This window comes from Phytophthora cinnamomi, assembly GCF_018691715.1.
Source record: "Phytophthora cinnamomi strain GKB4 chromosome Unknown Contig29, whole genome shotgun sequence".
Classification (NCBI taxonomy): domain Eukaryota; phylum Oomycota; class Peronosporomycetes; order Peronosporales; family Peronosporaceae; genus Phytophthora; species Phytophthora cinnamomi.
The window spans coordinates 695,779-722,129 of NW_027150962.1; the positions used below are offsets into that span (position 1 = coordinate 695,779).

General features: G+C 54.8%; 8 protein-coding genes across 9 annotated transcripts; 4 read left to right on the top strand and 4 right to left on the bottom strand.

Annotated features, from left to right (window-relative positions):
- Window positions 1-2,873: 2,873 nt before the first annotated feature.
- IUM83_10046 (uncharacterized protein) lies at window positions 2,874-3,164 on the top strand (the record flags this gene model as incomplete). Its single annotated transcript, XM_067934529.1, has 1 exon — window positions 2,874-3,164. The coding sequence occupies one exon, from the start codon at window positions 2,874-2,876 to the stop codon at window positions 3,162-3,164; it is 291 nt and encodes a 96-aa protein (XP_067793396.1).
- A 66-nt stretch (window positions 3,165-3,230) lies between these two features.
- Window positions 3,231-3,992, bottom strand: IUM83_10047 (putative endo-1,3-1,4-beta glucanase; the record flags this gene model as incomplete). The annotated part of the gene is made up of 1 exon (XM_067934530.1): window positions 3,231-3,992. One exon carries the CDS (start codon window positions 3,990-3,992, stop codon window positions 3,231-3,233), a length of 762 nt encoding a protein of 253 aa, XP_067793395.1.
- Window positions 3,993-4,448: 456 nt separating this feature from the next.
- IUM83_10048 (Potassium/sodium hyperpolarization-activated cyclic nucleotide-gated channel 4) lies at window positions 4,449-17,100 on the top strand (the record flags this gene model as incomplete). Of its 2 annotated transcripts, none has more annotated exons than XM_067934532.1 (2): window positions 4,449-6,038; window positions 16,927-17,100. In XM_067934532.1, 2 exons carry the CDS (start codon window positions 4,449-4,451, stop codon window positions 17,098-17,100), a joined length of 1,764 nt encoding a protein of 587 aa, XP_067793394.1. The 2 variants fall into 2 exon arrangements, with proteins under 2 accessions (XP_067793394.1, XP_067793393.1); XM_067934531.1 differs by lacking the exon at window positions 16,927-17,100 and adding an exon at window positions 9,677-9,694.
- Window positions 14,704-16,188, bottom strand: IUM83_10049 (Amino Acid/Auxin Permease (AAAP) Family; the record flags this gene model as incomplete). The annotated part of the gene is made up of 1 exon (XM_067934533.1): window positions 14,704-16,188. One exon carries the CDS (start codon window positions 16,186-16,188, stop codon window positions 14,704-14,706), a length of 1,485 nt encoding a protein of 494 aa, XP_067793392.1.
- Window positions 17,101-17,803: 703 nt separating the features above from the next.
- Window positions 17,804-18,907, top strand: IUM83_10050 (DNA replication factor; the record flags this gene model as incomplete). The annotated part of the gene is made up of 1 exon (XM_067934534.1): window positions 17,804-18,907. One exon carries the CDS (start codon window positions 17,804-17,806, stop codon window positions 18,905-18,907), a length of 1,104 nt encoding a protein of 367 aa, XP_067793279.1.
- A 188-nt stretch (window positions 18,908-19,095) lies between these two features.
- Window positions 19,096-20,067, top strand: IUM83_10051 (Sterile alpha motif, type 1; the record flags this gene model as incomplete). The annotated part of the gene is made up of 1 exon (XM_067934535.1): window positions 19,096-20,067. One exon carries the CDS (start codon window positions 19,096-19,098, stop codon window positions 20,065-20,067), a length of 972 nt encoding a protein of 323 aa, XP_067793280.1.
- Window positions 20,068-20,204: 137 nt separating this feature from the next.
- IUM83_10052 (ATP-citrate synthase) lies at window positions 20,205-23,525 on the bottom strand (the record flags this gene model as incomplete). Its single annotated transcript, XM_067934536.1, has 1 exon — window positions 20,205-23,525. The coding sequence occupies one exon, from the start codon at window positions 23,523-23,525 to the stop codon at window positions 20,205-20,207; it is 3,321 nt and encodes a 1,106-aa protein (XP_067793450.1).
- A 1,591-nt stretch (window positions 23,526-25,116) lies between these two features.
- Window positions 25,117-26,169, bottom strand: IUM83_10053 (uncharacterized protein; the record flags this gene model as incomplete). The annotated part of the gene is made up of 5 exons (XM_067934537.1): window positions 25,117-25,224; window positions 25,312-25,539; window positions 25,653-25,740; window positions 25,834-25,887; window positions 25,973-26,169. The coding sequence occupies 5 exons, from the start codon at window positions 26,167-26,169 to the stop codon at window positions 25,117-25,119; spliced, it is 675 nt and encodes a 224-aa protein (XP_067793324.1).
- Window positions 26,170-26,351: the final 182 nt, after the last annotated feature.

The window sequence follows — 26,351 nt, forward strand, 5'->3', positions numbered from 1 at the left end:
TAAACATCACCTGCTCTCCGCTGTCCATTCTAGACGGTCGTCTTCTCGAATCAGCGTGACCCTGAAAACCACTCTGCTTACTGAAGTACAAGACGTACTACAAGTCCCTCTTCCTCGGACTTGTCGATATCGCTGTCATCAACGCGTATATTGTCTACAATGCTACTCGAGCTGCTGAAAACCTCCCCTAGCTGAGCCATGTAAAATTCGTGAAGCAGGTACACTTAGAAGAATGCCAACTGTGGGACGAAGACTGGGAAATCCTATTAAATGACGAGAGCCTGCAGGCGACTCCATCAAAGGCTTCAGCTACCTCTAGAGCCCGTCATGGGGCGCACAAGCCACTACAGAATGACGAATAGCACCCAGAGAATAACAACCTCGGTAAAAAACGATGGACGAGAGCATGCAAGGTCCGTTCGCTGCTGAAAGGCACAAATAATGCTCGCGCAGGTGACTCCTCCATTTTCTGCAGCAAGTGCAAATTGCCAACTACATCCAAGCGCCCCATGGCGTGGCGGGTGTTTCGCTGCGAGAAGATGAGACAAAAAGTGAACAGGCAGCTCATGCCTTGCTTCAATATATGGCATAAAGCGCGACGCAATGATACGCTGCTTCCAGAAAGAAAACTATCCGTGCGCGAACGCCGGCGCGACAGAGACACCAATGCCGAGGAAGGCAGTGAGAGCGCAAGTGCAGTGCATTAGCTGGTGAGTCTAGTTGAGATCCAAGACCAGCGCCAAAGCTTGCCCTCCTTCACCGAAGTTGGAGACAACTGACTGAACAACTGTTAGTACTTGCCGAGTTCTATTCCGATTTTGTAAGAACAATTCTCACGTAATTGAGCTGAGTTACATGTGCTCCTATTGTTCAGTTCTCTACGCGTGGTTGCCGCGGCTGTGCTTGCTGTCGGTATGGCTTTATCACGCTAGCTTCCTGCGCTTCTTCCAGATCATACAAGCTATACCCGCTCTGTCATGGTTATAGCACACTTAGAGATGGCCTAAAAAGGTAGACTTCCTGCTTAACAACACAAACAAGCCTGAAAGAGGAAGGAAAATGTAGTTTGTTGGTGCTGTCTGATCTGCCTAATAGCCTACTACAACTGAGAAATCGATCAGTGGAAATGTGCTCTGATATTATGTTAGGATTGTGGGACACTTTCAGAAGGCGATCTCATACTTGTGCTTGTACAGAGATCTCCAGATGTGCCATCCTTAAACCCCTGCTCCGATCGATCCACGGAAGGCCCGACAGCAGCGGTATCGAAGCGATGGCGCTTACTGAGGTTCATACTTGTAAGTTGCATTGGGGTGGCCACTGCTTCCACTCCTGTTGCCATCCTTTTTGGACTCTTTAGTGTGGACATTCGCAATGCGTATAGCTTCCTTTGCTTCAGCAATCGCGACCCGCCTGTCGTCTTTATCCTGTGCCTTTGCGATGCATTTGGCTTCTTTCGATTCGGCGCCGGCGATACACTTGGGTTATTTAGTTTCCGCCTTGGCAATGTGTTTCGCCTCCTTGGCTTCCGCAGCTGCAAAGCGTTTCTTTTCTCCGGCGTCAGCGAGCACTTTCCCTCTTTTGAGGTCATCTGCTACTAGCTTGGCTATTTTCTACTCTTGCCGCTCATTGGATTTAGCTGCTCTAGCTTGCGCTTTTAGTTCCTTCTCACGTGCTTTAGGTGTCTTCTCCTTTTGCAACATGGTGTTCAAAGCTCTCATCGCTAGTCATCAGACTCGCACCACTAACAATATGAGCGTTAATATCACGTTTTGGCTTCTTGTGCATCACCCGCTCTTCCATAATCCAGTGATTCATCGATTCGACACGCACTTGATCTACGTTATCTCCTGATCGAGCTATTTTTCTGGTAGTTCTCTCGGAAATCGTGATTATGGGTTTAGAATAATCGTTGCCTTTTTCGTGGGTGTACGCCGGTCTCCTATAATACCAGCGATCATCTTGTCGCGACTTCGCGGATATATACCTGTCATCCCAAACGCATCAACTAGGTGAGCACGGGTCAAAGCCTCACGAAAAGCTTTCGCTGCAACACCCACGATGTTGGTTTCGTCCACTATAATCTTCTATGACTGCTGGTATATTTCTATTCTCATCACCAAGATTGCGCTTAAAGTGATTGAAGACACTGGTGTCCATAGGTTGTAGAAAGTGTGACGTGTGTATCGGAAGTCCGTACAGCATAATGTCATTATTCCTTGCACACGCCAACGTGCGGACCGAAAAGTGGCATTCATGATCAACAGTACCGACGAATTAGTTTCACGAACCATTCCTCGAATTAACATCTCCTTTCTCTCCACAGCTGCGATAGCCCTCTCCATTTGGTCAAGAGGAGATTCGTTGGGCACGTGCACGTTAGGCTCGATAACCTTTACCATAGTGGCAAGAAAGTGAACTCTGTCGCGGTGGACAACCAGCTAAACTGCGAGCTGTGGAGTTGCTAGAAGATTGAGTCCATTTCTACCAAAAATAACCTGATCATTATGCATAGTTGCTGGTGTCCATGATTGTGCGTCCTGGCAGAGCGGATATCCGGTAACTTGTATTTCGAGATACAGATAAACGGGGGCATACAAGATACTGTAGAGGACAATCGTCCATATTTGAATTGAGGCTATCCACTGTAATTGTTAACAAAACATTATGATTTTTGTATGAAAACCCTTCACCGCATAATATGCATATTAGGTATACACGTTAGAAGACGTACGGTTTAGGAAGGTGGGGAGAACGTAGAACGCTCGAGTTCAATGGGGTTAATATAACAAGGTGATTGTTGGAATTGGATGCGAGGGTAGTCCTGCTGGCCAAAGAGATGGTCACCACCGAGAGTTCCGTTCATCGAGAACATGAACCCTGGCGACGGGTACGAGTTTTTCCCAACTTCAGTGCTGTCACGGGGCTTCTCGGGCCAAGTGCACACTGTGTCGGTGGCCGCGGTGCACGACAGCTCAGTCAGGCACGCGATTGAGTGGTGGACGAGCGGAGTGGACCCCGAGACGCGCTCGAAACCTTTCTTCTCGAACGAGATGGCAGTCGTGGGCTTTGCCAAAGGGGACGCTGGCTCCTGTCACGACGGCGGAGATAGCTCTGCGGCCGGTGCAATCGTGTGGACGATGCTGCAGGCCCAAACTGAATGACAACTTGTTAACGGAGTCTTAGGTGGGCCCTACACAATCAACAATGGTCGACGACACGTCCCATTGCTACAGCGGGTTGACCGTCTGCGTGAACTTGACAGCAGCGTGCCAGGCCTTCATCACCGCGGCCTTGGTGGTCGGGTCCTGGAGGTCTCCGCGGTTCACCCAGCCGTGGATAACGTCGGGGAAGTCCACGACGTCGCTGAGCTCGCCGATGTCGACTTTGGCCTTGAGGATCTTCTCCACGCTGCCACCTTCGCGCACGAAGTCCGGGTCGTTGCCGGCCGACAGCAGCAGCTGGGGCACAGTGATGCGCTCCGCCAGCTTCTCCACTGACCCGGGGCCGTGCAGCATGTTCTCCACCAGCCAGCCCGGGTGGAAGGACACATGGCCCTTGATCACCGGGTTGGCGCTCGCGCTCTGCGCCGCGCCCAGGTAGCAGCCCCAGCAGTAGCCGTAGCTGCTGATGGACTCCACGCCAGCCTCCTGCTGCAGATAGGCGATGGCGTCGGCGATACGCGCGCCCGCGAAGTTGTCGAAGCTGTACTGGTTGAGCCAGGCGAGTACGTCGTCCTTATTGTCGGGCGTCTTGTAGTCCCCGTCGGCGGCGTCCACGACCACCACCGCGTAGCCGAGCTGGCCCAACGCCTCGGCGTCCTGCTGGGTGCGGCCACTGTCTATGCCGAATATGTCCGGGAGCGACAGCACGCCGGCCTTGGCCTTGGCGGGGCCCGTCACGAACAGATTGGTCTTCCCGAAGGTCTTGATCGCGCCCGAGGCGGGGGCGGTGGCCCTGGCGGGCTCCATGTTCACAGGGCAGCAACTCATGCTTCGGAGACTTGTGCGATGCCCAGACGACTGCGAAATGAGAGTCTGCCAGTCATTTGCAGCACCGAACCGGGAAGCACGAATGAGACGGGCAGTCAGCGACGAACGTCAAGTTGACGTTCGTCACTGACGGCCAACTGCGCTAGTCGACGCCATCAAGTGGCTACATCGTGTGGACTCACGCTTGCGGAGAGTCTTGGGAAGCCCCAAAGGAGACCCACCACCAGAAACGAGCCCATGTTGTTCGTGTCACAATCGTTAAGCCGGAAGCACGGCCAATTTTGGCAACCACTTCACGCGATGAGTCTACAAGCGCTGACATTGGCAACAAGAACTGACAAACGCAGCTATTTTCGGTCTTTCCTGTTGTGTACACCTCGATCACAGCGACCAAGTTAATCGGGGCGAACATTGGTATTTTCACCGGGTTAGGACATCGTTGCAGCTTGAGCCGCCATGGAAGCACGACCACCGATCAATAAGAGACCGCAGATGCGCAAAAGCAGTTTGGGGGCCACGATCCGCAACACGGGCATGTCCACGCGCCACATCTACGAGATGCAGGTCAAGACGGCCAACTACGAGGCCATGATGCAGCGATTCCAGCTGCGCAAGGTTTCGGACACGGGAGTCGCGTCGTCGAAAGTCGAGGCCGAAAACCTCGTGCTGGACAAGGAGAGCGGAGGTGTCAAGAAGAAAGCTAGACACCACTCCGTCCGGTTCTCGCTGCAGCGGATGCTGCGCTCGCTCACACGATGGAAGACGTGGAAAAAGTTTTTCCACTCGCTTGGGTCACCGATCACCCCCACCAGCCGAATTGCCACAGTGCACGGTATCGTAATGTATGGCACCTATCATTTCCAGCTTTTCTACTTGCCGTTCGGGTCGGCATACTACCCAAACGGGTCTATAGGTACCAGAGCTGTCAACATTGCTATGGAGCTGATATTCCTATTGAATCTCCTGCTCAATTTCAACACTGCGTACCAGGACCAGAACACCCTGGTAACTTCGCGGAGACTCATCGCCCGCAACTACCTGAACAAGTGGTTTATTATCGACTTTCTCTCGGCGACGCCGCGTTGCGGATTTCAGTACCTCATCACGGGCTCACTGGGAGAGAACACGCCGTTGGTTACTCAGTCGGAGACAGCACTGATGCTGCTACGCGTGCTACGCACCACTCTGATCGACCATGCTATTCTGCTGAGTCGCGTGGTACGGGTCAGTAAGGCGATGGTGGCGTGGCTCCGTTATTCTCGGTTCTCGCACTTGCTTGGCATCGCACAACTTATGTGGCTGGTGCTGCTCATTGCTCACTATATGGCCTGCCTTTGGCATGTTGTGTCCGAAAGAAGCGTTTCGCAGTCTAGACACATTCTCGAGAAATACGTTGCCGATTACTACTATGCCGTGAGTCTCATTCAAGGACAAGGGAATCCCGTAGCCACAACTGAAGAGAATCTGTTCTCCACAGTGGCTATCCTGGTCGGTTCTGTTATACTTGCCATCGTGTTCGGCAATGTGGCCATGCTTGTGTCGAATTTCAATGCCAGTTCTACAAATTATCACCGCAAAATGGAGGCTGTATTCGCCACAATGGATAAAATGCATCTTCCCGACAAGTTGCGCGACCGAATCCACCAGTATTACACTCATGTGTGGACTGAATACGAGTGTCTGGACGGTGATATTGTCAAATTCCAACGTGAACTTACGCATACTCTAGGTCTAGAGGTGGGTCTCTACAAGTACATGAACCTTGTTACCGAAATTCCGTTTTGGAAAGATTGCTCGCCGGATTTTGCCACGCAAATTATTTTGAATCTTGCTGTGCGAGTGTATCTACCCGATGACTACGTGGTACGCAAGGGCGAAACTTGTGACGAGATGTATATGATTAACCGAGGCATTTGTGCGCTCTCGTATATCTGGGATGCTGAAAGTGAGAGCGAGGGCGAGGGTGGATATAGCGACTCTGGCAGCTCGACGGGCTCGACACGGTTCACCGGTCCCGACTCTTCTCGTTTTGCATTCAATAACCAGGTGCGGGGAAGCGCGAAGTTTAAACTCCAGTCAGATACGAAGTCGACATCAGCGGATGATTCAAGCTCACACGTTCGTCCACAGCAGTATCGACTGCCTGGAGATGCTTTTACGCCGTCAACTCCAATTGCAACGGACAGATCAGTAGGAATCGCTGACAATTGCGAGACTCAACTCATGTACCCTGGGGAGACCACTGGTGAAATGGGTTTGATCATGAACCACATGCAGCCAGGAAGCATTCGAGCCGTCACTTACGTGGAAATGTGCATCTTAGATCGAGCTACTTTCCAGCGCCTAATTTCGCGTTACCCGAAAGACCGTCGCACCGTTCTCACACACTTACTTCGCGACAGCATCGAAAAGGGGCAGTTCCCCTTTTCCTGGGAAGAAATAAGCGACGTTGTGCTGAGTCAACGGCAACGCCGAGGAGAACTTGGAGCCACTCGAGAAAATATCCACACTGCCATCACTCCAACAGAAGCAGCACATGCTCTTGTGGATCGCCTGGACGTGGATCTTCATGACAAAACGATCAAATTCGGTTTACAGGGCTCGGATAAACCACTCGAGCAGCAATTGCCACCCCTTCAAGGAATATCACCGGGAAAAAGCGTATCAACACAAGAACTGGGCAATATTCGAACGACAGAAGCGCGCAACCTGGTACAAATGTCTGCTCCTGTTGTTGATCGAGACAGCAATAGTAATCGTGATGAGCTATTGGAAATGGTGCGTGCTATGGCGAAAACCATCTCCAGAATGGAAAACGACCTCAAGTCAATGAAGGAACGGTTTGATCAACTTCCTTCTACGGCTGTTGGTGTATCTGCTCCTAGCAATGGCGTGGTAGCTTCAGTTGTTGCAGCCCCAGGTGCTCGCAGTAGAGCTGCAAATACTGTGTCGCAGCCGCCTCCACTTACTAATAAACGGCTGAGCCGCGCTAAAAGCTCAATTGGGGTCCCTGCGCCTAGAAATCACGCGACCAGTTCGGAAGTGACGTCAGGGCGGCCATTTAGCCTCATACATAAGAGGAGTAGCAGTGCAAAAGATGTGAGTAGCAGCGCTGTTCGAACTACCGACACTCTTTTTTTGCAAGCAGTCGAGCGCGGTGAGACTCCGTCAAGAGAGCTGGCCCACTCGGAGGCACGTTCCTCTGCCTCTGACGCACCTACGAATGACCAAAACGTTGTTAACGGAGCATTGCCGTTTGGGAACAAGCTGGTCGAGGAAACACCTAGCAAGCCAGTTTTGCTTCACCCACGCTCTCGATTATCAGTGATAGACATTGCGCCTCGCAAACCAAGACCTTCGCAGCGCCGATCGTCGATTCGTCGGCTGCTCAGCACGAACCTCTTTAAACAGGCGGGTGGCTCAGTGAATCCTCCGAGTCTCCGCCACTCCAAATCGTCGGGCCGGTCTCGAGGACCTGAGCTGTCGCTTGCAGATCAACTGTGGAGCCGACAAAGTAGTGACCGCAATATAACTGCCGATAGCCCCAGTCAGACAGGTGAAGAATCGACGGGAGTACGGCAAGCTGGACGCTCCATGTATCGATCGGGGTCTGCGAGATCGAACAGCAACTTTAGGCGCCGTGATTCACGCCTTCAAAGCTTTCCTGAATCGCCGCTTGACGCCGAGCAAAATGCTGAATATACGCCAGTCTCACTAGATGACCCTGGACGTGAAGTTGAAGGTGCTTGGAAGAATGAAGGGACTGCCCCCTCGAAAGGCAAACACGATTCAAGTAAAGAAAATTTATCTTGAAAAGGTTGTGCTTGAACTGGTTCTAAAATTCGCCGTCGCCATGAGCTCGGTACGGCTCTATCTTGTACTACTAGTATATATTCACACAGAATTTGTTATCGCGAGATTGTAACCATCTAGTATTATTGCATTCCCTATGGTGATCATGGGGCTGACGGCCGCTATGAAACGTTGGCAGAAGGAGAACCAAGAACACAATGCATTTTCCGTGAACCAGTTAATGTTTTTCCTCGCTGCAGCATATGCGTGGATTCTCGTTGTGGCAGTGTGTCAATCGACTGAAGTGTGGCTGTTTGATGGCGCTGTCACAGTGCACTCCGCAGTCAAATTCAACTCGACACAGCTGGGGGGATGCGTCTCGATCAAAGCCTGCTTCAATGATCGCGCTCACTGGGCGGTGTGGACTAATCTCGCCGATGGAGAACAACTTGTGTTTTACGACGACGCCTCCTGCTCAGGGAAGTCGGTCGCTACGCCTGCGGTCGCAGATGGGAATATCAACTTCTTTGACGAAAGTGTCGGCATGGCGGGGGCCGTGTCGGCGTTTAAGACGTGGCCGGAAGGGATGGTGGGAAGTCCAACAACAGTCGGAGCCTATACCTCACCTGAGAGTACTATAGATGAGCTCATGTCCGTTAAACCGGAATTTCTGATAGCGAGTTCGGAATGTACATGACTTTGAATTTGCCGCTTTGCAAAGCTTTTTTGTTTCTCAGTGCCCAGCATCTAGGCCAACAGCACTAGAGTTGATAGCAATCTGCTCTTTGACATGATCCTCGCATATATTAGTCATCCCTTTGGTGCCGTCGACCAGACCATGAAGGACGACGAAATGCCGAACTTGAACCCTCCGTCCTTACACTTGAGTTTTCCGTGCGGCGTCGCGGCGACCTTGCAGTACTTGCCCTGACACCCCGTGTCTTTGTACAGGACCAAATGACCGTCATCGGGAGCTTCCTGAACTTGAGAGAGTGCGTGCGGTCGTTGAAGCAAGGCAGCGCTTGGAATCGTGAAAAGCCCAATCCAGGTAGTAGTTGTCGTCATCAGCACCATCATAACGATTAATGCGACCGCTGCTCATCGGCATATTAGCAGTGGCAATCGCCAAGACAGCAATCGCCAACGACGCTGGAAACGTGTGCATTAGCTTCAGGGTTGGAACGGGGATAATTGGACAGTGTAAAAGCAAATTCTTTGAGCCACATAATGGATGGCGGATCATCTGAGGTCTATCCGCCTTATCCACAAATTGTGGTCCCTGTGCTGGCGTGAGGATCTAGTAGAGGGTGCGAGTAGAATGCATCAAGTACCTGGGTTTTGCGTTTGTGAAGCAGGCGGATAGACATTCAAGCAAAATAACAGGTTCGAACGCCTACCTCTTGTTCTGAAGCTCCGAATTCAGTTCATTCCCCAATTTGCATCCGCTATGCCAAACTCCAGCAAATTGCAGCTAGCCGTAGCGGTTGTGGCTTCACTTTTCTGTCTATGCTCTGCTGTAGAGCTCCGACTATTTCCAACGCAGCCTGCGTCACTCAACCCCCGGTACAAAAAGTTCACCTTTTCCGATGCCCAAGTGTGCTACTCGCTCGACTCCTGCTATGACAACATTGCGGCCAAAGCTGCTTGGCTGAACGCTCCACATGGCTATCGCTTCACGTTCTACGAGGGTACCGAGTGCTCGGGAAACTCCCTTCGCGTTACCAACGTTATCGCCTCCGGGATTGTCGACTTCTCGAAAGTGAACTTTACCAAAAAATTGTCCTCGTTCATAATGGTGGGGCCGACCGATTATGCAGTTCAAGGACTAGAGGACATTTGCCAGGATGAAAATGCCATGCTGACAGGATCTGTTGCCAACAATTCCCTGACAGCATGACGAGTTTAAGTAAACCCTAAGTAGCATCCTACAGATTGATGGGGGTGGGAGGGTGGGGTAACACGAAGAATACGGTCGCAAAACAAATCTGAAAAAGTGTTTTTTTCGACATTGATGAAACGTTCAGAAAGTGAGCGTTTTTCGCTGTTCACAGAAACTCCGAACCCGAGCACCCGCTCAAACCGGCAGGCTCCGGCAGTTATTTTTCAATTCCGGCGCTCATTCCGCCGTTTATTTCCAAGGTATGGTGTGAACTAACTCGTGTTTTGCTGCAAATTGATGAAACTTGCGTGCGTTGGAGGCACGCAAGCGACCATACCATAGTGCGTCGAGTGACACTTATTGAATCGTTCAGAAAACGAAATTTTTGTTGTGAGGAACTTAACGTTTCTTCCACCTGTTGAGATAAACTAAAGCTACTGCAGTTCAAATTGCCTTACTTAATTGCTGTCATGTACACCGTGCAATCTTCCCCGGTGAGTAACAACCCGGTCCCTGTAATAAATATTTTATTTCTCTTGCCCGCCAGTCAAAATGAAAAATCCGCGAGAACTTGCTATCCCAGCCTAGTATAGCCTAGCGAACCGATGATTGGCTCAACAAGTTGTCGGTAATGACTGAACGTCAGTAAGCGTATACTTGTATATATAATGAATGGCAAGACCGATATCTTATAGCGTATCTGTTATAATTCTAATACGAAGTATTTAGTCTTCGAACCGTAATTCTAGACGACCCGTTTCAGCATTCGTGTGCAGAAGCAGCGACATCACAATGGCTTCTAGGTGCATCTGCTGCTCGATAAAGGTTTCGACTGCAAATTCCCGGAGCAACTCCCGGCTTTCCGGATATTCCACGCGCCAGTGAATCCCTTCAATTGGATCCCACACCTCAAATACTACAGCTTTGGCTAAAGGAACCACTTCTGCCTGTACGCGACAATACACGGCACTGGATTCTTCGTCATCGTTTTCGTCTTCATCGGTGATGCGAAGCACTGGCGAAACAACTCGGAAAATACATCGGTCAAATCTGACTTCAAACGTCGAAGTATCTTCCGATGTGGCAATGATGGTACACTTTTTGCAGAGCTCTTTCACCAAGACGGGCCAGGGAGCTTCACGATTCAATCTGTGGACCTCGTTACTAGCTGCTGCCATAGCCTGAAGTAGTTCATTTCGTTTCTTCTTATCCCTTGAAGACTTTGTTTTCGATGTCTTCATTTTGGAAGAGCCAGATGATCCGTCCGTCAACCTATGCAGCGACTGACGGGCCTCCCCCATGTTCTGATACAGTTCAGCAAGACGCTTAGAGACGTTGGAGGCCGGGGGAGCAACTTCAGGAACTAATTGCTGCTGGTCGTGACAGGCTTTCGTCAGTGCTATGAACTCTAACTTCGAGATAACCCATTGTGTACACCGCATGCATGTACTAGGATCGTACAGTTCCAGTGAAAATAGCTGTTCATCAGTATCCACGTCGTCCGAAACACTGTAAGTTTCAGAGTCTAACGCAAAAAGCGAGTATCGAAGGTGTACTCCTGATATCTTGCAGCCTCCAGACGAGAGCAGCAAATGCCCAGGCCTTATGTGAATCTTTGCTAGCCATGTACGTTGTCCAAATGGTTGTTGCCGTTTGAAGGATGCGATAGGCTGCAGCGCAGTCGAAACTGTCCGCATTAGTTCTTCACCCAACCTTTTACGAGCCCTGTCAGCCCGTCGCTGAGCGCGTTCTCCGGATAGCTTCTCTTTTTCGCTTACATCCTGCAGCTGCTGGTTGAACGCAGATAATTGGGCAGTTGTCAACTTCATGTCGGCTTTTAGCGCTTGACGCGCTGTTTTAAGTACTCGCCGCTCTTCATGCAAACGCTTAACATCGATATTCGTTCCGCCACCTCCTCCAATAGCGTCAATCTCTTCGATTCGGGCCTTATTTACTTGATTCTTTTCATTCAACTCAATTCGTCTAGCCTCGACCTTGGCAATTTTCTGCCGGATCTCGGCACGTTCAGCCTCAGCATCATTGTGAAGACGAAGCTGAGTCATATCCAACTCAAGTTGTAGAGACCGCTGACTATCTTGTAGCATTTTGCTGAACATTTTTTCGCGTTTGTTCTCCTCCGTTTCCACAGGAGAAAGAAGAGGTAAAGCTTGCATCCCTGGTCCATGTCGACCGCCGTCTATCGCAAGCATCATTCGAGCGTTAGACCTGTTACCCTCACGACCAAGAAGTCGAAGTTGCGGTAGCAATCCCCGTGCTACCGTTAAGGTTTGGTCAGCACTAAAACCACTTCGCGGGTATGGGTACAGTTTTACGAGCGATGCAGCCTCCAGCAACCCAACTGTAAGTTTATACGTCATTGATGCACTTGGAATATACGCTGTGATTACCAGATTGCGCGCTTGAGCAGGAAAGTGATGCACCGACACGTAAAACCGCCGACCACGAAGCTTGATTGTCTGACAAAGCACTCGGTGTCGCTCCCGACGCGGCTTAGCTAATAATGCTGCGAGCTCTTCGAGACGACGGGCTTCTTCTTGTCTCAAACGTTCCTCTCGTTCAAGACGCCGAAGTGCCGACTCGTTCAGCTGAATTTCCGGCGAAATCCGCAGCACTTGTACCCTTGTCTTCTTGGGTTTTACGATTTCTTCGCAAGAGTAAAGGCCGTCGTGTGAGTTAAATGCGCCAGTGCTTGGATCGTCGGAGTATTCAAAGTAGAGTAGTGAGATCAGCTGGCGCAGCAACTCCTGCTTTCTTCCTGGAGCCAGCAATGCTTTACGTTCTGGATCAACTCCACCGGATAGAAAGAGCCTTTCAATATCTCGTAGCGTCACGCGGAGAAAGTATGTTCGACTTGTGGCCGGTTCGTATGCTTCTACGTGCAAACGTCGTTTCTTGTCTTTCCCGGTGAGTCCTGCGCCATACAGTCTCCCAAAAATGCCTTCGCCAAATATTGAAACCACGCAATAGCTACGAGAAATCAATGCTCCTTGAGAACGGAGAAGTATTCGTTGCGCCCGTTTCACTGGACTAACAGGAGGTGCTGAATTGTCTGTTGAGCTAAGACGCGGTAGTATATGAAATCTACAAGTCTCGTATCTCGCCCACTTGCCACGATTATTTGCTCCTGGCGCTCTTGTCATACTACAGGACGTTGTTTGAAAATATTGTGAATTACCACGCAGCAACAAGGGCAGTTCGTCTTGCGTCCAGTGTTTGTCTCTATCGCGTACAGGTTCACGCCACCGTTCAACCGGCAACAATTCAAATCTGCGGTGTTGTAACGAATGGCACGGCATGAGTGCAACTTCGTCACCACCCACGCATTTCTTGGGTATTGCAGCAAGCTCCAGAGCATTGAGTGATCTTGTCTCGTGGTACTCCTGAAGCCGAACGAGTTGCTCGATAGCGATGGTGGGACTATGGTTAAGATCGAGTAATAGTCGCGGTCGCTGCAGTGTCTGCATCTCAAGAGGCGGTAAAGGCGCTTCAACATTGCTCGATGAAGATGCTTTTGCTGAGCGGGGGCGTGATGATAGCAGACAAAGGTCTTCGCGCTCCGCAATATCATCAATAAGATTGCCGAGTTTCTCGAGCTCTCCGAGTTGGTAGCGTCTTGGTGTTAAGGAGGCCGAAAGTGGTGTCAAAACTGCACCTGGGAGCGGATACTTGCGCTGCTTCGCTCGTTTTGATTTTGGCGACGGGGGCGACGATTTCTTCCAGAACTTCCAGTTCCACCGGGATACGCTTGCTGCAGCCGCCTCCTTCACCGAATCGAAGGGGCTCGAGGTTTTAACTCTTGGGCCGTCGTCGTTGAGGTCATCGTCGTTCTCACTGCGCTCGAGAAGGAGCTGGCCAAACACTTCTTTTGGAGGGTACGGCAAGTTCATTGCCACATTGGAGTCGACTGCAAGAAGGTAACGGCGATAAGCAAAAAGTATATTTAGTATTATCGGATAGGCGTCAGAGCTCAACAGCAGCCCAACGCTCGTCGTAGACGAGATGCTGCCTTCTCCAGGATCCAAACGCATATTTGTCACTGATTAAAGTGGCGCAGTGCTATCCGCTGGGCAGATTTGGTTGCGGGCGGCCTGGTGATCATCGTCGCTGATCCACCGGCCATCCAGGCGCAGAGGCCTTATCAGTGTCGTGAGTGGGTGAGCACGCGCGTTAACAGTTTGCAACGATCGTCGATTTAGCAGTCGCAGTTGCGGGTCACACAGGCAAAAACGGATTCAGTCGAGCTCCAAGCGATGGCGTCCGCGGTTCCCGCTTGGTGCGAACTCCACAGGCACTGCGCGTATGAGAGTTGACCGCTGCCACAGCTGTGCTTCCTCGTGCTGAGACTGTCCCATCGAGTGCTCGAGGAGCGAGATCCGCCCTAGCTTGGGCTTGTTTTTCGAGCCAATTACCGACTCTGCGCTGCAGGTGAACTACCAGTCTCCCGAGAGATCTATTAGCCCGGCGCGAGATTGGTGCAGTTGAAAGTTTGGACGGAGCCGTGCATGCCATGCATGCTTGGTGCGCGGCCAGCATTGCGCGCGGTGGTAACATCGTGTGCGGCACACAACCAAAATTTTGACGGAAATGAGCGTCCTCGAGGGGACTCGAACCCCCAATCCCCGCCTTCGGAGGGCGATGCCTTATCCATTAGGCCACGCGGACACGCTGATTCGCCGTCCTCCTACCCCGGTACTGCACCGCGCACTGACCAACCCATCCACTTGGATCATCCAAGATCGCCCGCGCGACGCAAAGATGCGCCGTAATGTCGCGCGAAGGTCGCCAAACTCTACCGTACGCGACGCGCGTCTCGCCGGAGCGAACGCCCACTTCACTTGCTTGCTGTGCACGACGCCCCGCCCCCAGCGAATGTGCTCCGTTCTGTTCTGAACGAATCGTCCAGCCAGACAACTACAAGCAGTATACCACGACTTTTGTTCGAAGGACTTTATTTGCATAATGGGGAACTACACTGTGCGCACTGTACTAACACCAGCGGACGACGCTCCCTCGCTCAGCTCAGGCGCCGTGAACGGCGGTGTAGTTGTAGTACACCTTGTTCTCGTACTCGCTGTCGCAGTACGGGAACGACGTGTCCGAGGTCGTCGGCGCGAACAGTGCCTTGCCGGACGTGTACGTCACGTAGCAGCCCAGGAAGCTGCAGATGACGACGACGATCAGCGCCGGCACCTTCTCCCAGATCGGAATATCGCGCCACAGCTTCTTCAGCAGGAAGATAATGGGTAGCAGAATGCTGATCAACGTGATGCATGAAGCCCCTACGAAGTCGAGGAAGTCCGAGAAATGGTCGCGGAAGATGATCGAGACAATCACCAAGATGACCATGATGACGACACGCAGAATTATATACTTGACCGCATTCGATCCACGATACTCAGCAACTTCTGCCTCGATATCATCAAGATAGGGGTTCTCAGCGTCGGCGTTTGAAATGTATGATAGCTTGGAAGAATGACGATCGTCATGGATCACATCCTTGCCGGGCGTGTTTGCGGCATCATAGGATGCAGCGGCATACGTGAGCGCATTCTCAACGTCGTCCTCCTTCTGATGCATCTTGAGGACCAGGCGCTCGGCGAGGTAGAAAGCAGGATTCAGGATGACGGAGAAGGCGATCGTAATGTGTAGCTGCATGAAGAAGTAGGCCATGACGATGGCCCCCCAGCTGGATTTGAAGCCCAGCGTAGTGAGGCCGGTGTCCGAGTCCGGGTAGATGGAGAACAAGATGTTGCCCGAAATCTGGCAGCCCACCGCCGAGTACGCTGTGCTGGCCAGAATCAAGAAGAGGCAAGAGATGAAGGCCATCGTGATGAACACCACGCGTGGCATACGCGTTGGCTCGCTGTGCTGGCGCTGCAGGGCCGGGATCACGATTCCGGCATTGTACGCGAGCGCCAGGTTCCCGAACATGCCTGCGACCTGCGAAAACTTGATATCAGGCGACGGAGGAGTGGGGTGACCGCGCATACCGTACATGACTACGGCCACACCGATAACGTCGGCGATGAGCGTACCCGCGCAGCCGGCGAACGCGGCCCCGGCACCTTCCTTGAGCGTGGGAATGAGGCACACAGGAAGGCACATGAGCGCCATGAAGCAGATCCAATACGAGGTGCTAAATGCGTCCGGGAACAGGCCGTCCAGCAAGGTGCCACCAAGCACCAACAGTACGCAGGGTCCCAATAGACATGAGGCCATCTGCGAGACGACTGCAAACCAGCGGCCCCATTTGCCCATGCACCATTCGCCCAGGTCGCTGTAGGTCTTGACGCTCTTGGGTGCCAGTAGCATTACACGGCAAATAGCCACAGAGGAGTACACGTTGGCGAAAGCCATGAAAAGCAAACCGACGACGCCGAGCACGGGTCCGGAACGCGAGAAGTTGCCGGGCATACCAAGCGTACCGATACCGTAGACGCAGCAGAAGATGTTAAGGGCAATCTTGAGATCCTCCGTGGTGAGAAACATCTTGACGTTCGCCATGGTTCAATTGCAGTCGGTGAAATGAACGCGGTCAGGAGGTGGGGTGCGCCTCAAATGGCAAAAGTGAGAATGAGAACGCCGTTCTCATTCTCACGGTGAGGCACCATGAGTGTGAACGGGTCCTACATTGAAATCTATACGGACTCACTTTGGGGGATGTGTTTTTGCGAGGATGCTCAGGGACCTGTCAGTCATGGGAACGCAAACAGCCGATTCAGAATTCGCGAACGAATCGCGCGTCGGGTTCGCTTACTTTGTATTAATGCAGTAGTGCTCAAGCAACGATGCATGTAACGAACGCGCTTTCATTTCCGAGATTCTGCTTGCTTTTAAGTTGCACAAGCACAAGTCAATGCCTTATTTAACGAAGCAATTATATGTACTGTAGGTTAAGCATTGTGAATTTGTTTAACACGTGATCGATCAGCCACGTGCGCCCGTGCTGCAGTATCTCTACAGATTGAACGTACCTGTACTACAGTATGCAAATGACACGAAGGAATTGGAGAATCTCATTCGAGGATGTTTGATGATAGTACCGGTCTCCAGTGACAACGTATCCACGAGAACCGCAATTCGTTGACATACTTCAAGCCGGCAAGAAAAGCTCTGTTCCAACAGAGCACCGGCAAGTGTTTGCAGACGCAACGGGATACAAAATGTATTCATACCAGCAACAACGGTACATGTACAGTTTTCTTGCTGAAGAAGCTGTGGCGCGATATTCCGATCTGGGAGAAGGTGCCGGCGCTGATCGTCGTCGTCATCTGCAGCTTCCTGGGCTGCTACGTGACGTACACGTCCGGCAAGGCACTGTTCGCGCCGACGACCTCGGACACGTCGTTCCCGTACTGCGACAGCGAGTACGAGAACAAGGTGTACTACAACTACACCGCCGTTCACGGCGCCTGAGCTGAGCGAGGGAGCGTCGTCCGCTGGTGTTAGTACAGTGCGCACAGTGTAGTTCCCCATTATGCAAATAAAGTCCTTCGAACAAAAGTCGTGGTATACTGCTTGTAGTTGTCTGGCTGGACGATTCGTTCAGAACAGAACGGAGCACATTCGCTGGGGGCGGGGCGTCGTGCACAGCAAGCAAGTGAAGTGGGCGTTCGCTCCGGCGAGACGCGCGTCGCGTACGGTAGAGTTTGGCGACCTTCGCGCGACATTACGGCGCATCTTTGCGTCGCGTGGGCGATCTTGGATGATCCAAGTGGATGGGTTGGTCAGTGCGCGGTGCAGTACCGGGGTAGGAGGACGGCGAATCAGCGTGTCCGCGTGGCCTAATGGATAAGGCATCGCCCTCCGAAGGCGGGGATTGGGGGTTCGAGTCCCCTCGAGGACGCTCATTTCCGTCAAAATTTTGGTTGTGTGCCGCACACGATGTTACCACCGCGCGCAATGCTGGCCGCGCACCAAGCATGCATGGCATGCACGGCTCCGTCTCAACGCGGCCACCTCTTCTTCAGAGTTCTGCGTGACCAAGAGTACTTCACAGTTACTGGTGTAACGTGTACAGCACAACAAACCGCTTTAAAAAAATAGGTTTCGTTCATTCATTTGCTTATGCCAAAAAAAAATTGGCGAATGCTTTTTCATTGTCGAAATTACACCAGTAATGGTCGACACGGCCACCGAGTCCACCGCCGCGGCGCCGGTGTCGCCGTCTCAGTCTCGACGCACGGCTCGGCGCCTCGACAAGCGGGCTCCGCCTTCTCTGCGCGTGCTTGTGCGCCTCTTCTCGGCCTTGGAGTTCGGACTCGGCGCCTTGACGCTCTACCAGCACACGCCCGACTTCGCCGCCGTCAAGCGCGCCGTCGAGAGCTCGAGCCAGCTCAGCTTCACGCCCGCGCACCTGCAGCAGATTCTGCACCTGCTGCCGGGTGCCTACGCCCTCGAGTGGAAGAAGAACACGCGTACGGCGCGCCGCCAAGCGCAGGAAGAGGGAGGAGACTCGGTTCAGGCGCAGCGCCAACGGCTCAAGCAGCAGCCGCCCGTGCTCACACTGCGCAAGCAGCAGCTGCCGGCCCCTGACAGTGACCGTGAGAGCCTTGAGGCTCGTATTACGCTGTTCTTCTGCAAGGCCAATGCCTATTTGGAGACTCATGTGGAGTCTATCAAGAAGGAGTTCCCTGACATGACGGACGACGAGTTGAAAGAGGCTCTGAAGCTTGTTGAGATCGAAAAGGCCCCGCTGCCTAAGGTGTCGGCGGAGATAGCCAACGAGGAGAGTCCCGTTGCACTGCTTGAGAAAAGGGAGAGCAGGGAGAAGGAGGAGGACGCAGCCGGAGTCAAGAACAACGCGAAACTAGAGGAGGCGCTCGCAAAGCCCGTGCCGCAAGATCTAAAGACGCTGCCAGAATGGCTCATCAATAGGGTTCGCAAGCAGGAGCTAGGCCGCAAGGACGTAGCGGAAAATAGCGCCAAAGCGTTGAGGAAGCGTTTGCTGTCGACGCTGCCGCAGCTCAGCGACCAGCTGCAGTCGCTCGTGATGGTCACGCGGAAATCCATATTCCCCAAGGCAGAGGTGCTACGCAGACTTGCCGCGCGAGCACCGATCAAGGGGAAAGTTGATGAGCAATTGTATATGCTGGAATCGCTGGTGCCCGAGTGGCTCACCGTGGTGATCGACGACGGCAACGAGTACATCAAGCTCTCCACTGGGTGCAAGTACAACAACGTCAAGGCCTCGCTGCGTCGCGCCATCTCCGTCGCGGCCTAAGCATGGGAGATTTTTTTTACCAAAGATAAACAACCACACGCCATTCCTGCAAACCTAGGGCAACTTCAACAGTAATGCATGTAGCCATTCGTTTTTAAAGTCGCTTTCTGCGGAATCCTGGATCTTTGGATCTTGAAAAGACGCAGTCACTTTCGAAGAGCTCAAGTACGTGACGCAAGCACCGATCGATGGAGGCCCGCTTCGCCTCGATGGACGCAGCCAGCGACGCGCCTACGGGCTGCGCGCGCGCCGTCGTGAAGACGGTGGTGGCGCTGAGTCTGCCGTTCGTGCTGAGCCCGCGCGAGGTGGCGAGCGAGGCGGCTTCCAACGTGGCGGCGGCCTTCACCACGTGCTTCAGCCGCCTGCGTCAGCGCCGCCCGCAGTTCAACGAGGAGCAGAAGGAGGCGCTGCTGACGGACGACGAGCGCTTCTCCGAGGCGGCCATGATGGAGCTGCGTCGGCGCGTGATGGAGGGCGGCGCGCTGGCGACTCCGGCCATGCGGTGGGGGCCCGCGACGGCCAACGGCCAACCGCCGCGGCCGTCGCGCTGGAAGCAGCGCAAGATGCAGGAGCGAGCGGAGCGTGCGCGGGCCAAGAGCAGCCCGTCTCCACAATGGAAGAGGGCGAGTCCGGAGAAGGAGCACGAGGCGTTCACGACGCTGGCCTCGGACACGGAGAAGGCGCTGGACCAGATCCTCGAGTCGACCAAGACGACGAGGAAACTCTCCAAGAGCAGCGAGACGCTGGACGTTGAGACCGTGCGGCGCCTCAGTGTGGACGAGCTACTTGCCCGCGGCACAGGCGAGAAGACTGGCACCATTTCTCCAGAGAAGACCGGGGTCGAGAGCGTGCTGCTGGACCTTCAAGACGACGATGGGAGCTGCGACGACAGCCCGCTGCGGGAGTGGCTCGCGGGGATTGACTCCTCTCGGCCGGAGGAGTACAGCGTGTACGCCAAGCAGTTGGAGGAGCACGGGTTCCTGACGCTGGAGGACCTGGCGCAACTAGAGAGCGACGACGACGTGGATCAAGCCATGAGTGAGGTGGGCATCGCCAAGTTTGCGCACAGGCTGCGCATCAGGAAAGCCATTCAGCGACTGCACTCGTCGGAGGAGGGCGGCACTGCTGTTGCTACTCTTCCTGTTGCCGCTAGCGCATGATGGGTGTGAGGAGGAGAAACGAGAAGCGCGGATCGTCATGAAGAACACATACTCTCAGAAGTTACTACTTAGCATCTACTACTTGCTGCACGGAATGTACTGCTATGCATTGCAATATCCGCTCTCGCTCCGTTCGTCTAGAAATCCTCGTTCAGGTACGAGATGTCGTCCCACGGGTGGCGGTACAGCGGCTGCTTGAGACGCTTCTGGTCGAGGAAGTGGCCGATGAAACCAATGCTGCGGCCGAGCACGAACAGACCGTTGAGGCAGCCGTGCTCGATCTGCTCGTTGGCCTCCTCCAGCGTGAAAACACCGCAGTTACGCAGCAAGTCCACGAAGCAGACGGCAATGCAGCCGTCCACGTTCAGGATCAGGTTGCTGCGCTTCTTCGTGGTCACCTGCTCCACCTCCAGAGCAAAGTCCAGCACGTCCGTGGCGGGGAAGTTCGCCTTTGCGAACTCCTTGATGATGGTCACACGCTTGTCCGGGTTCGAAAGCGACTTGATGCGGTGGCCGATACCCATGATGAGCTTGTTCTGCTTGCGCATGTCCACCACGAAGTCAGCCGCGGACATGCCGGAGTCGTGCGCGCTCGCGAACATCTCGGCAGCCTTGTCCAGAGCACCACCGAAACGGGGGCCAATCGTGACAAGACCCGAGATCAGCGACGAGATCAGGTCCTTACCGGCGCGGGCAGTAACGATCGTGTTGTGGGCACCCGACACAGCCGGACCGTGGTCGGCAGTGACCATGAGCACCATTTCGATGAACTTGGAGGCGTAGGCCGGCAGGTTGCGCTTGAACCACAGCAGACCAATGACGCCACCAACGCCCATGTCCTGCTCGAACACCTTCGAGATAGGCGTGCCAGCGTAGCGCAGCTCCTCGCCACGGTCATCCGAGATGGACGAGATGAAGTTTGCCGGCTTACGGATGAGGCCGAGGTTCTTGGCCCAGGCGTAGTCCATGGGCACCTTGGGCACCGGGACCTCCGGACGCGGCACAATCGCACCGGACGCGACCATCGAGTCGAACTGCTTGCGGATGGCGTTGCCGAACTGGTCAAAGTTTTCCGGGACGATGGCGCCGGCAGCAGCCAGAGCTGCGTTCTTGGCCGAGGCAGTCTCGGACTCACCCGTAGCGCAAGCACCGGCGTGGCCGAACTGCACCTCGAACGGGAAAATCTTGGCGCACGTGCCAATGCACCAGGCAACCACCGGCTTCTTGATGGCGCCCGACTGGATGGCGCGGCAGACGGCAAACTCGTCGGTTCCGCCGACCTCACCGAGAAGCACCATCATCTTCACTTCCGGGTTCGCCTCGTAACGCAGCAGGTGCTGGATGAACGTGGAGCCGGGGTACTTGTCGCCACCGATGGCCACGCCCTCGTACACGCCGTCCGTCGTCTGGGACACAATGTTGTTCAGCTCATTGGACATACCGCCCGACTTGGACACGTACGCCACGCTACCGGGGCGGTACAGCTTCGACTGCACGATGTTGTCCAGCATACCACCGGTGTTACCGATACGCAGGCAGCCGGGCTTGATGCCACCGACCGTGGCGGGACCAATGATGCCCACGTTCAGCTCGCGAGCCTTCTTGGAGATGAGGCGCGACTGCTGCTCCGGCACACCCTCGGCAATGATAGCGTGCGTCTTGATGGTGTCGCTGTGCTCAAAGCCCTCCATCGTCGACTGGTACACGGAACGGAACGACGAGAAGTTGATCAGCACGCTCACGTCCGGGTACTTTTTGACGGCATCCGACAGCTTCTGGAACACGGGGATCAGGCGCTCCGAGGTGCCCCAGTAGAACTTCAGGTAGTGGTTGGGCGAGAACGGGAAGATCAGGGCCGCCACGCTGGGGGTCTTGCGCTTGCACAGGTAGTCGAAGTCGAGCATACCCTGCACGGCGCGCTGCTGCAGGCCGTACACGATGCAGCGTGTCTTGTCGCTCATGCGCACAATGCCCTCGTCCTGGATCACCACAGGCACCTGCTTCTTGGCAATGCCCTTGCCCTCCAGCTCGTCGGCGCTTTCGCCCTCCTCGTTGTCGCTGTTGGCAGCGCTGCCATCCTCCGAGGTCGGCTTGCTAGCGCTGGCCTTGGAACCGCCAATGGCCTTGGCAGTAGTGGGCTGCACCGCCACCGTCGTGGGCTTCTCCACAAGGCCAAGGGCCATGGGGACGACAGCCGTGATGTGCGTCTCCGGGCCGAAAACCTCAATGGGCACGCCCGTAGCCTCGCCCACGTCGCGCATGACAGCCAGACCCTCCTGGCAGTTGGGGCCGCCGCGACGCACCCAGATGTGCACCTTATTGTCCTTGAGCTTCTGCTGGTACTCCGTGATGGCACGGATGATGCCCTTGAACGTCAGCGCGACGTCCGTGAAGTTGGCAATGCCACCGCCGATGATCAGCACCTTTCCGCGCTCGTCGAAGTTGCGCGTCATGAGGTCGAGGATGGTCTTGGCGTAGTGGTAGGTGTGGGTCTCGCTGGGCGCGCCCGAGTACTCGCCGTAGTTGGCCAGCTCGTGGCCGTAGCCCAGGTCGGCGATCGTGTCGGCATACACGACCGAGGCGCCGCCGCCGGCGACCATGGTCCAGATACGGCCGGTGTGGTTGAGGATCGTGAGCTTGAGCGAGGCGCCCGTCTTGGAGTCGAGGTCCTGGATGAACTCCTCCTCGGGGAACTTGGCGCGGCCGAAGGCCGGGGGGAACTCGATCTCGCCCCAGCGGTCTCCGACCAGGAAGTTGGCGGTCTCGTCGAGCTTGGCGGCCATGTCGAGCACGGAGATCTGGTCGCCCACGAGCACGATGGGGTTGATCTCCATGTACACGAAGTGCAGCTCGCGGAACTTGGCGAGCATGCCCACGAGGAACTTGGCCAGGATGGGCTTGCGCGCGTCCTCGACCGAGGCGAGCAGCGCGGCGGTCACCTCCTCCTCGGAGGCCACGGACTCGATGCCGACCTGCAGGCGCTTGGCCTTGGCGTCCACGTCGCCGACGTCCACGCCGCCCTCGTGGTGGAAGAGGATCTCCTCGCCGTCGCGGTTCGAGACGATGCACACGTAGTGCTCGTCGGCGGCCGAGTGCTTGACGAAGGGCTCGACGATGAAGTGCGTGAGCACGCCCGTGACAGTCTCCACCTGGATGGGCTTGTTGATGCGCTCCCAGACCCAGTCCTGCACCTCGGCCCACGAGGCGTTGAGCAGCAGCAGGTTGGCCTTGCCGCGGCGCTTGATGAGCTGGTCGGGCTTGACCACGAGCTTCGTCTCGCCCAGCGTCGTGAGCCACGGGCTGGCGGCCTCGATGGCGCCGAAGAACTCCTCGCGGCTCTGGCCGGCGAAGCTCTTGCTCACGGCCACCTGCGCGAAGTTCTTGTTGAGGGCGAAGGCCGGCAGGCTCGTGGACAGGATGCGCTTGCCGTCGAACTCGCGGATCGCCTTGGCCGACATGGTGCGCGCGGGGGGATCGGGGGCTCTCGAGGAGGTGTCGGGGACGCCGCAAAATCGCAAATGCGCTCTGCGGTCCTGGGCGAGCAGCTCTCGACGTGGGGCTCTGTGGATCGGGCGTGCGCGGCGGTGTGCCCATTTCTCGGAGTGATGGTCTCCGCTGCTTGGGGCCCCCGCCGCGTCAGCAGGGCTTTCACTTGCGTTTTGTATGGGGGCCGTGGAGATGGGCAAATCCTGAAGGGGGCCCATTGGCCTGCGAAGGGGCACGATGACATCATTGCGTGACGCCGGCGCATCACACTCAGTGCATTTCTAACGACAATCAGTGGACTATCCGCATTAATTCACAATAGACTTGAGGTTTAAGGGCAAAAATACTGAAGTAGTGAGAACTCCGATTCTGCAATGCACCCGGCCAATTCGGCATACATCGTCATGAAATGGCCAGGACCGCCGGAGCGGGCATATTCGAGTGTACAGTAGCATATTCAACCAGCAGGGTTCGCGATTCGGATGTTTGTCGCGACTATTTGGCTCGCAGCAAACATGAACTTTACTTCTGCCCCTTCATAGTACTACTAATATCGCACCTTTATCGACATAGTAATACAGAAGTCTTAAAAAATAGCATTCCCGTTTGTGAGCTCATTACCACAATATTATGGCGGAGCGCGTTGTAGGCGTTCGCTGCCAGTCGGGTTCGAGAAAAACATACTCGATGCCAGTCGGGTTCGAGAAAAACATTTTTGAATATTAATGCCGAGCCAGACTCTTGCAAGTTCCGCATTATTTACCCGCTAGAGTATGGACACGGGACGACGCGTACAACGATGAGAACTTTTCAGAGTTCTCAGCCTTCCCGCATTCTCGTGGGAGCTCTGGTCTCTACTAGACAGGTCATAGCCGTCATTTGTGGCTTCAGTTTAGTTCGAAACACTTTAGCAGTGAGAATTCCGTTCTTTCCCTCTCTCTCACTCCTCATCTACAGCACCGAGACCTGTCGCTACTTTTGAGACGTGGAGAATGGCGGCAGCGCAAGTACATGTAAAGTTGCAGCAGAACTATCGGAACCAGAATGCAATCCGACCTGCACTATTGCTATCGTAAACGTCTATAGGATTCGCAGCTGGGCCTGTGTTGCTGGCACCTACTAGGCTGTAGTTTCCAAAAGTTATGTCTACTGTATAGTGTCGGCAAGTCTATTAATGGTAAATTGCGGTCAATGATCGATTTTTCTTGTGTGAGTTATCAACTGGCTTGTGTATATACCTACCAACACTGAAGATCCTGCACAATAATTGATTTCGGTTTCGCAGTCAGGAATTTTGTTTTGGCTGGCACGGTCGAGTAGTAATTTGTTGTGTTACAATAAAATAGTAATTACGATGTACTAGTATACTACTAATTTTGGCGAGTACTATCACGGCGTTTTCCTGTGACGCGGCCACGCACCGGCGAAATCAGGCCCATGACGCTTTGCCGGTTTGACACCATCTTCAACTTGCCGTTTTGGCGGCGCCACCTCATCCAATCCTTCCGATTGCCGCCCGCAGGCGAGCACGTGGCGATCGCCGGGCTGGCGCTGCAGGCGGTACTACCGCTGTTGCTGCTGCTGGCGCTGCTGCTGCCTGCGCAGGCGCTCCGTGTAGCTCGTGCTCATGAGGAAGTGCTGGTACGTCAGCGGCGCGCGGAACGAGCCGAGCTGCTTGCGTCAAATGGAAGCACACGACGCATCCACGCGACGTCAGTCGAGGTAACGACGCACCACAAGCCACCGGGAATGCCTTACCTGCTGCTGCACGCGAGCCGCGAGGGCGGCGGCGGCGTTCTCCTCGTCCTGCTCCTCTTCCTCGGCCGCTGCAGCGGGCTGCTCGCCGAAATCCGCCACGATGTCCGCGAGCTCGGCGGACACCCACTTCCGCCGCGACGGGGACCCAGCGCGCGGGCTGCGCTGCCTGCTGTCCGCCACAGCGCGCTCCGACGACGGTGACGACGCGTCCTCGCCCCAGCGGTTCACCTGCAGCAAGAGAGACGAGCGAACAAGCAACAGCAGCAACGCAAGGCGCGCCAAGATTTACCCGATGTGAGAAGCAGCCCGGAGTGAGCGCAATGGAGGGCGGTGCATCGTACCGGTGCGAGCAGCAGCAGCCTGCGCAGCTCGTCCCGGCGGGCGCGGTGCGTGTCCGCCGCAGTGACGAGGCAGAGCTGGCACGGAGACCTTGCGGAACCAATCACGGGTTAGCCACCCAGCACGGGGCACGCAAAGAGAGGCTTGCGGGCCGCGGCGTCTATGGCCGCTGCGGCCACGTACTCGAGCGCAACATCGGCCGCCGTTCGGATCCCTGCTGTTGAGAGGCGCTTCTGTCTGTGAGCATGCGGTCCAGCGGTGAGCAGCGCTGATACAGGCGCAACCTCGGGCGGGGCTTTGCTTTGCTCGCGGTGGGTCGTACCTGGAGAACTCGCGGCCGTACTGCTCGCGCTGCACCGCGCGCAGCAGCAGGTTCGGTGTCGGGCGCTGGAAGGTCGACGGGATCACGTACGCACCCGGGCCTACTAGTGAGTGCATGCGCTGCATGTAGCTGTGCCGTTCGTCGTGGGCCACCGCCAGCTCATGCGGCAGCGCGGGGCGTGGCCTCTCGGTCGCCATTTTCAGTATCGCTCAGCCCGTGGGGTCGGCGGCGCGAGGCAAGACTGCGCGCCTTCATCGAGGACGAGCATTGCTCAGGACGGTGGGGAAGCAGGCGTCCAACAAGACATCGGTACAGTAGTGGTCCTCTATAAAAGAGATCCACCGTATAGATAGAGATAAGACTGTCCTAAGCCTACAAG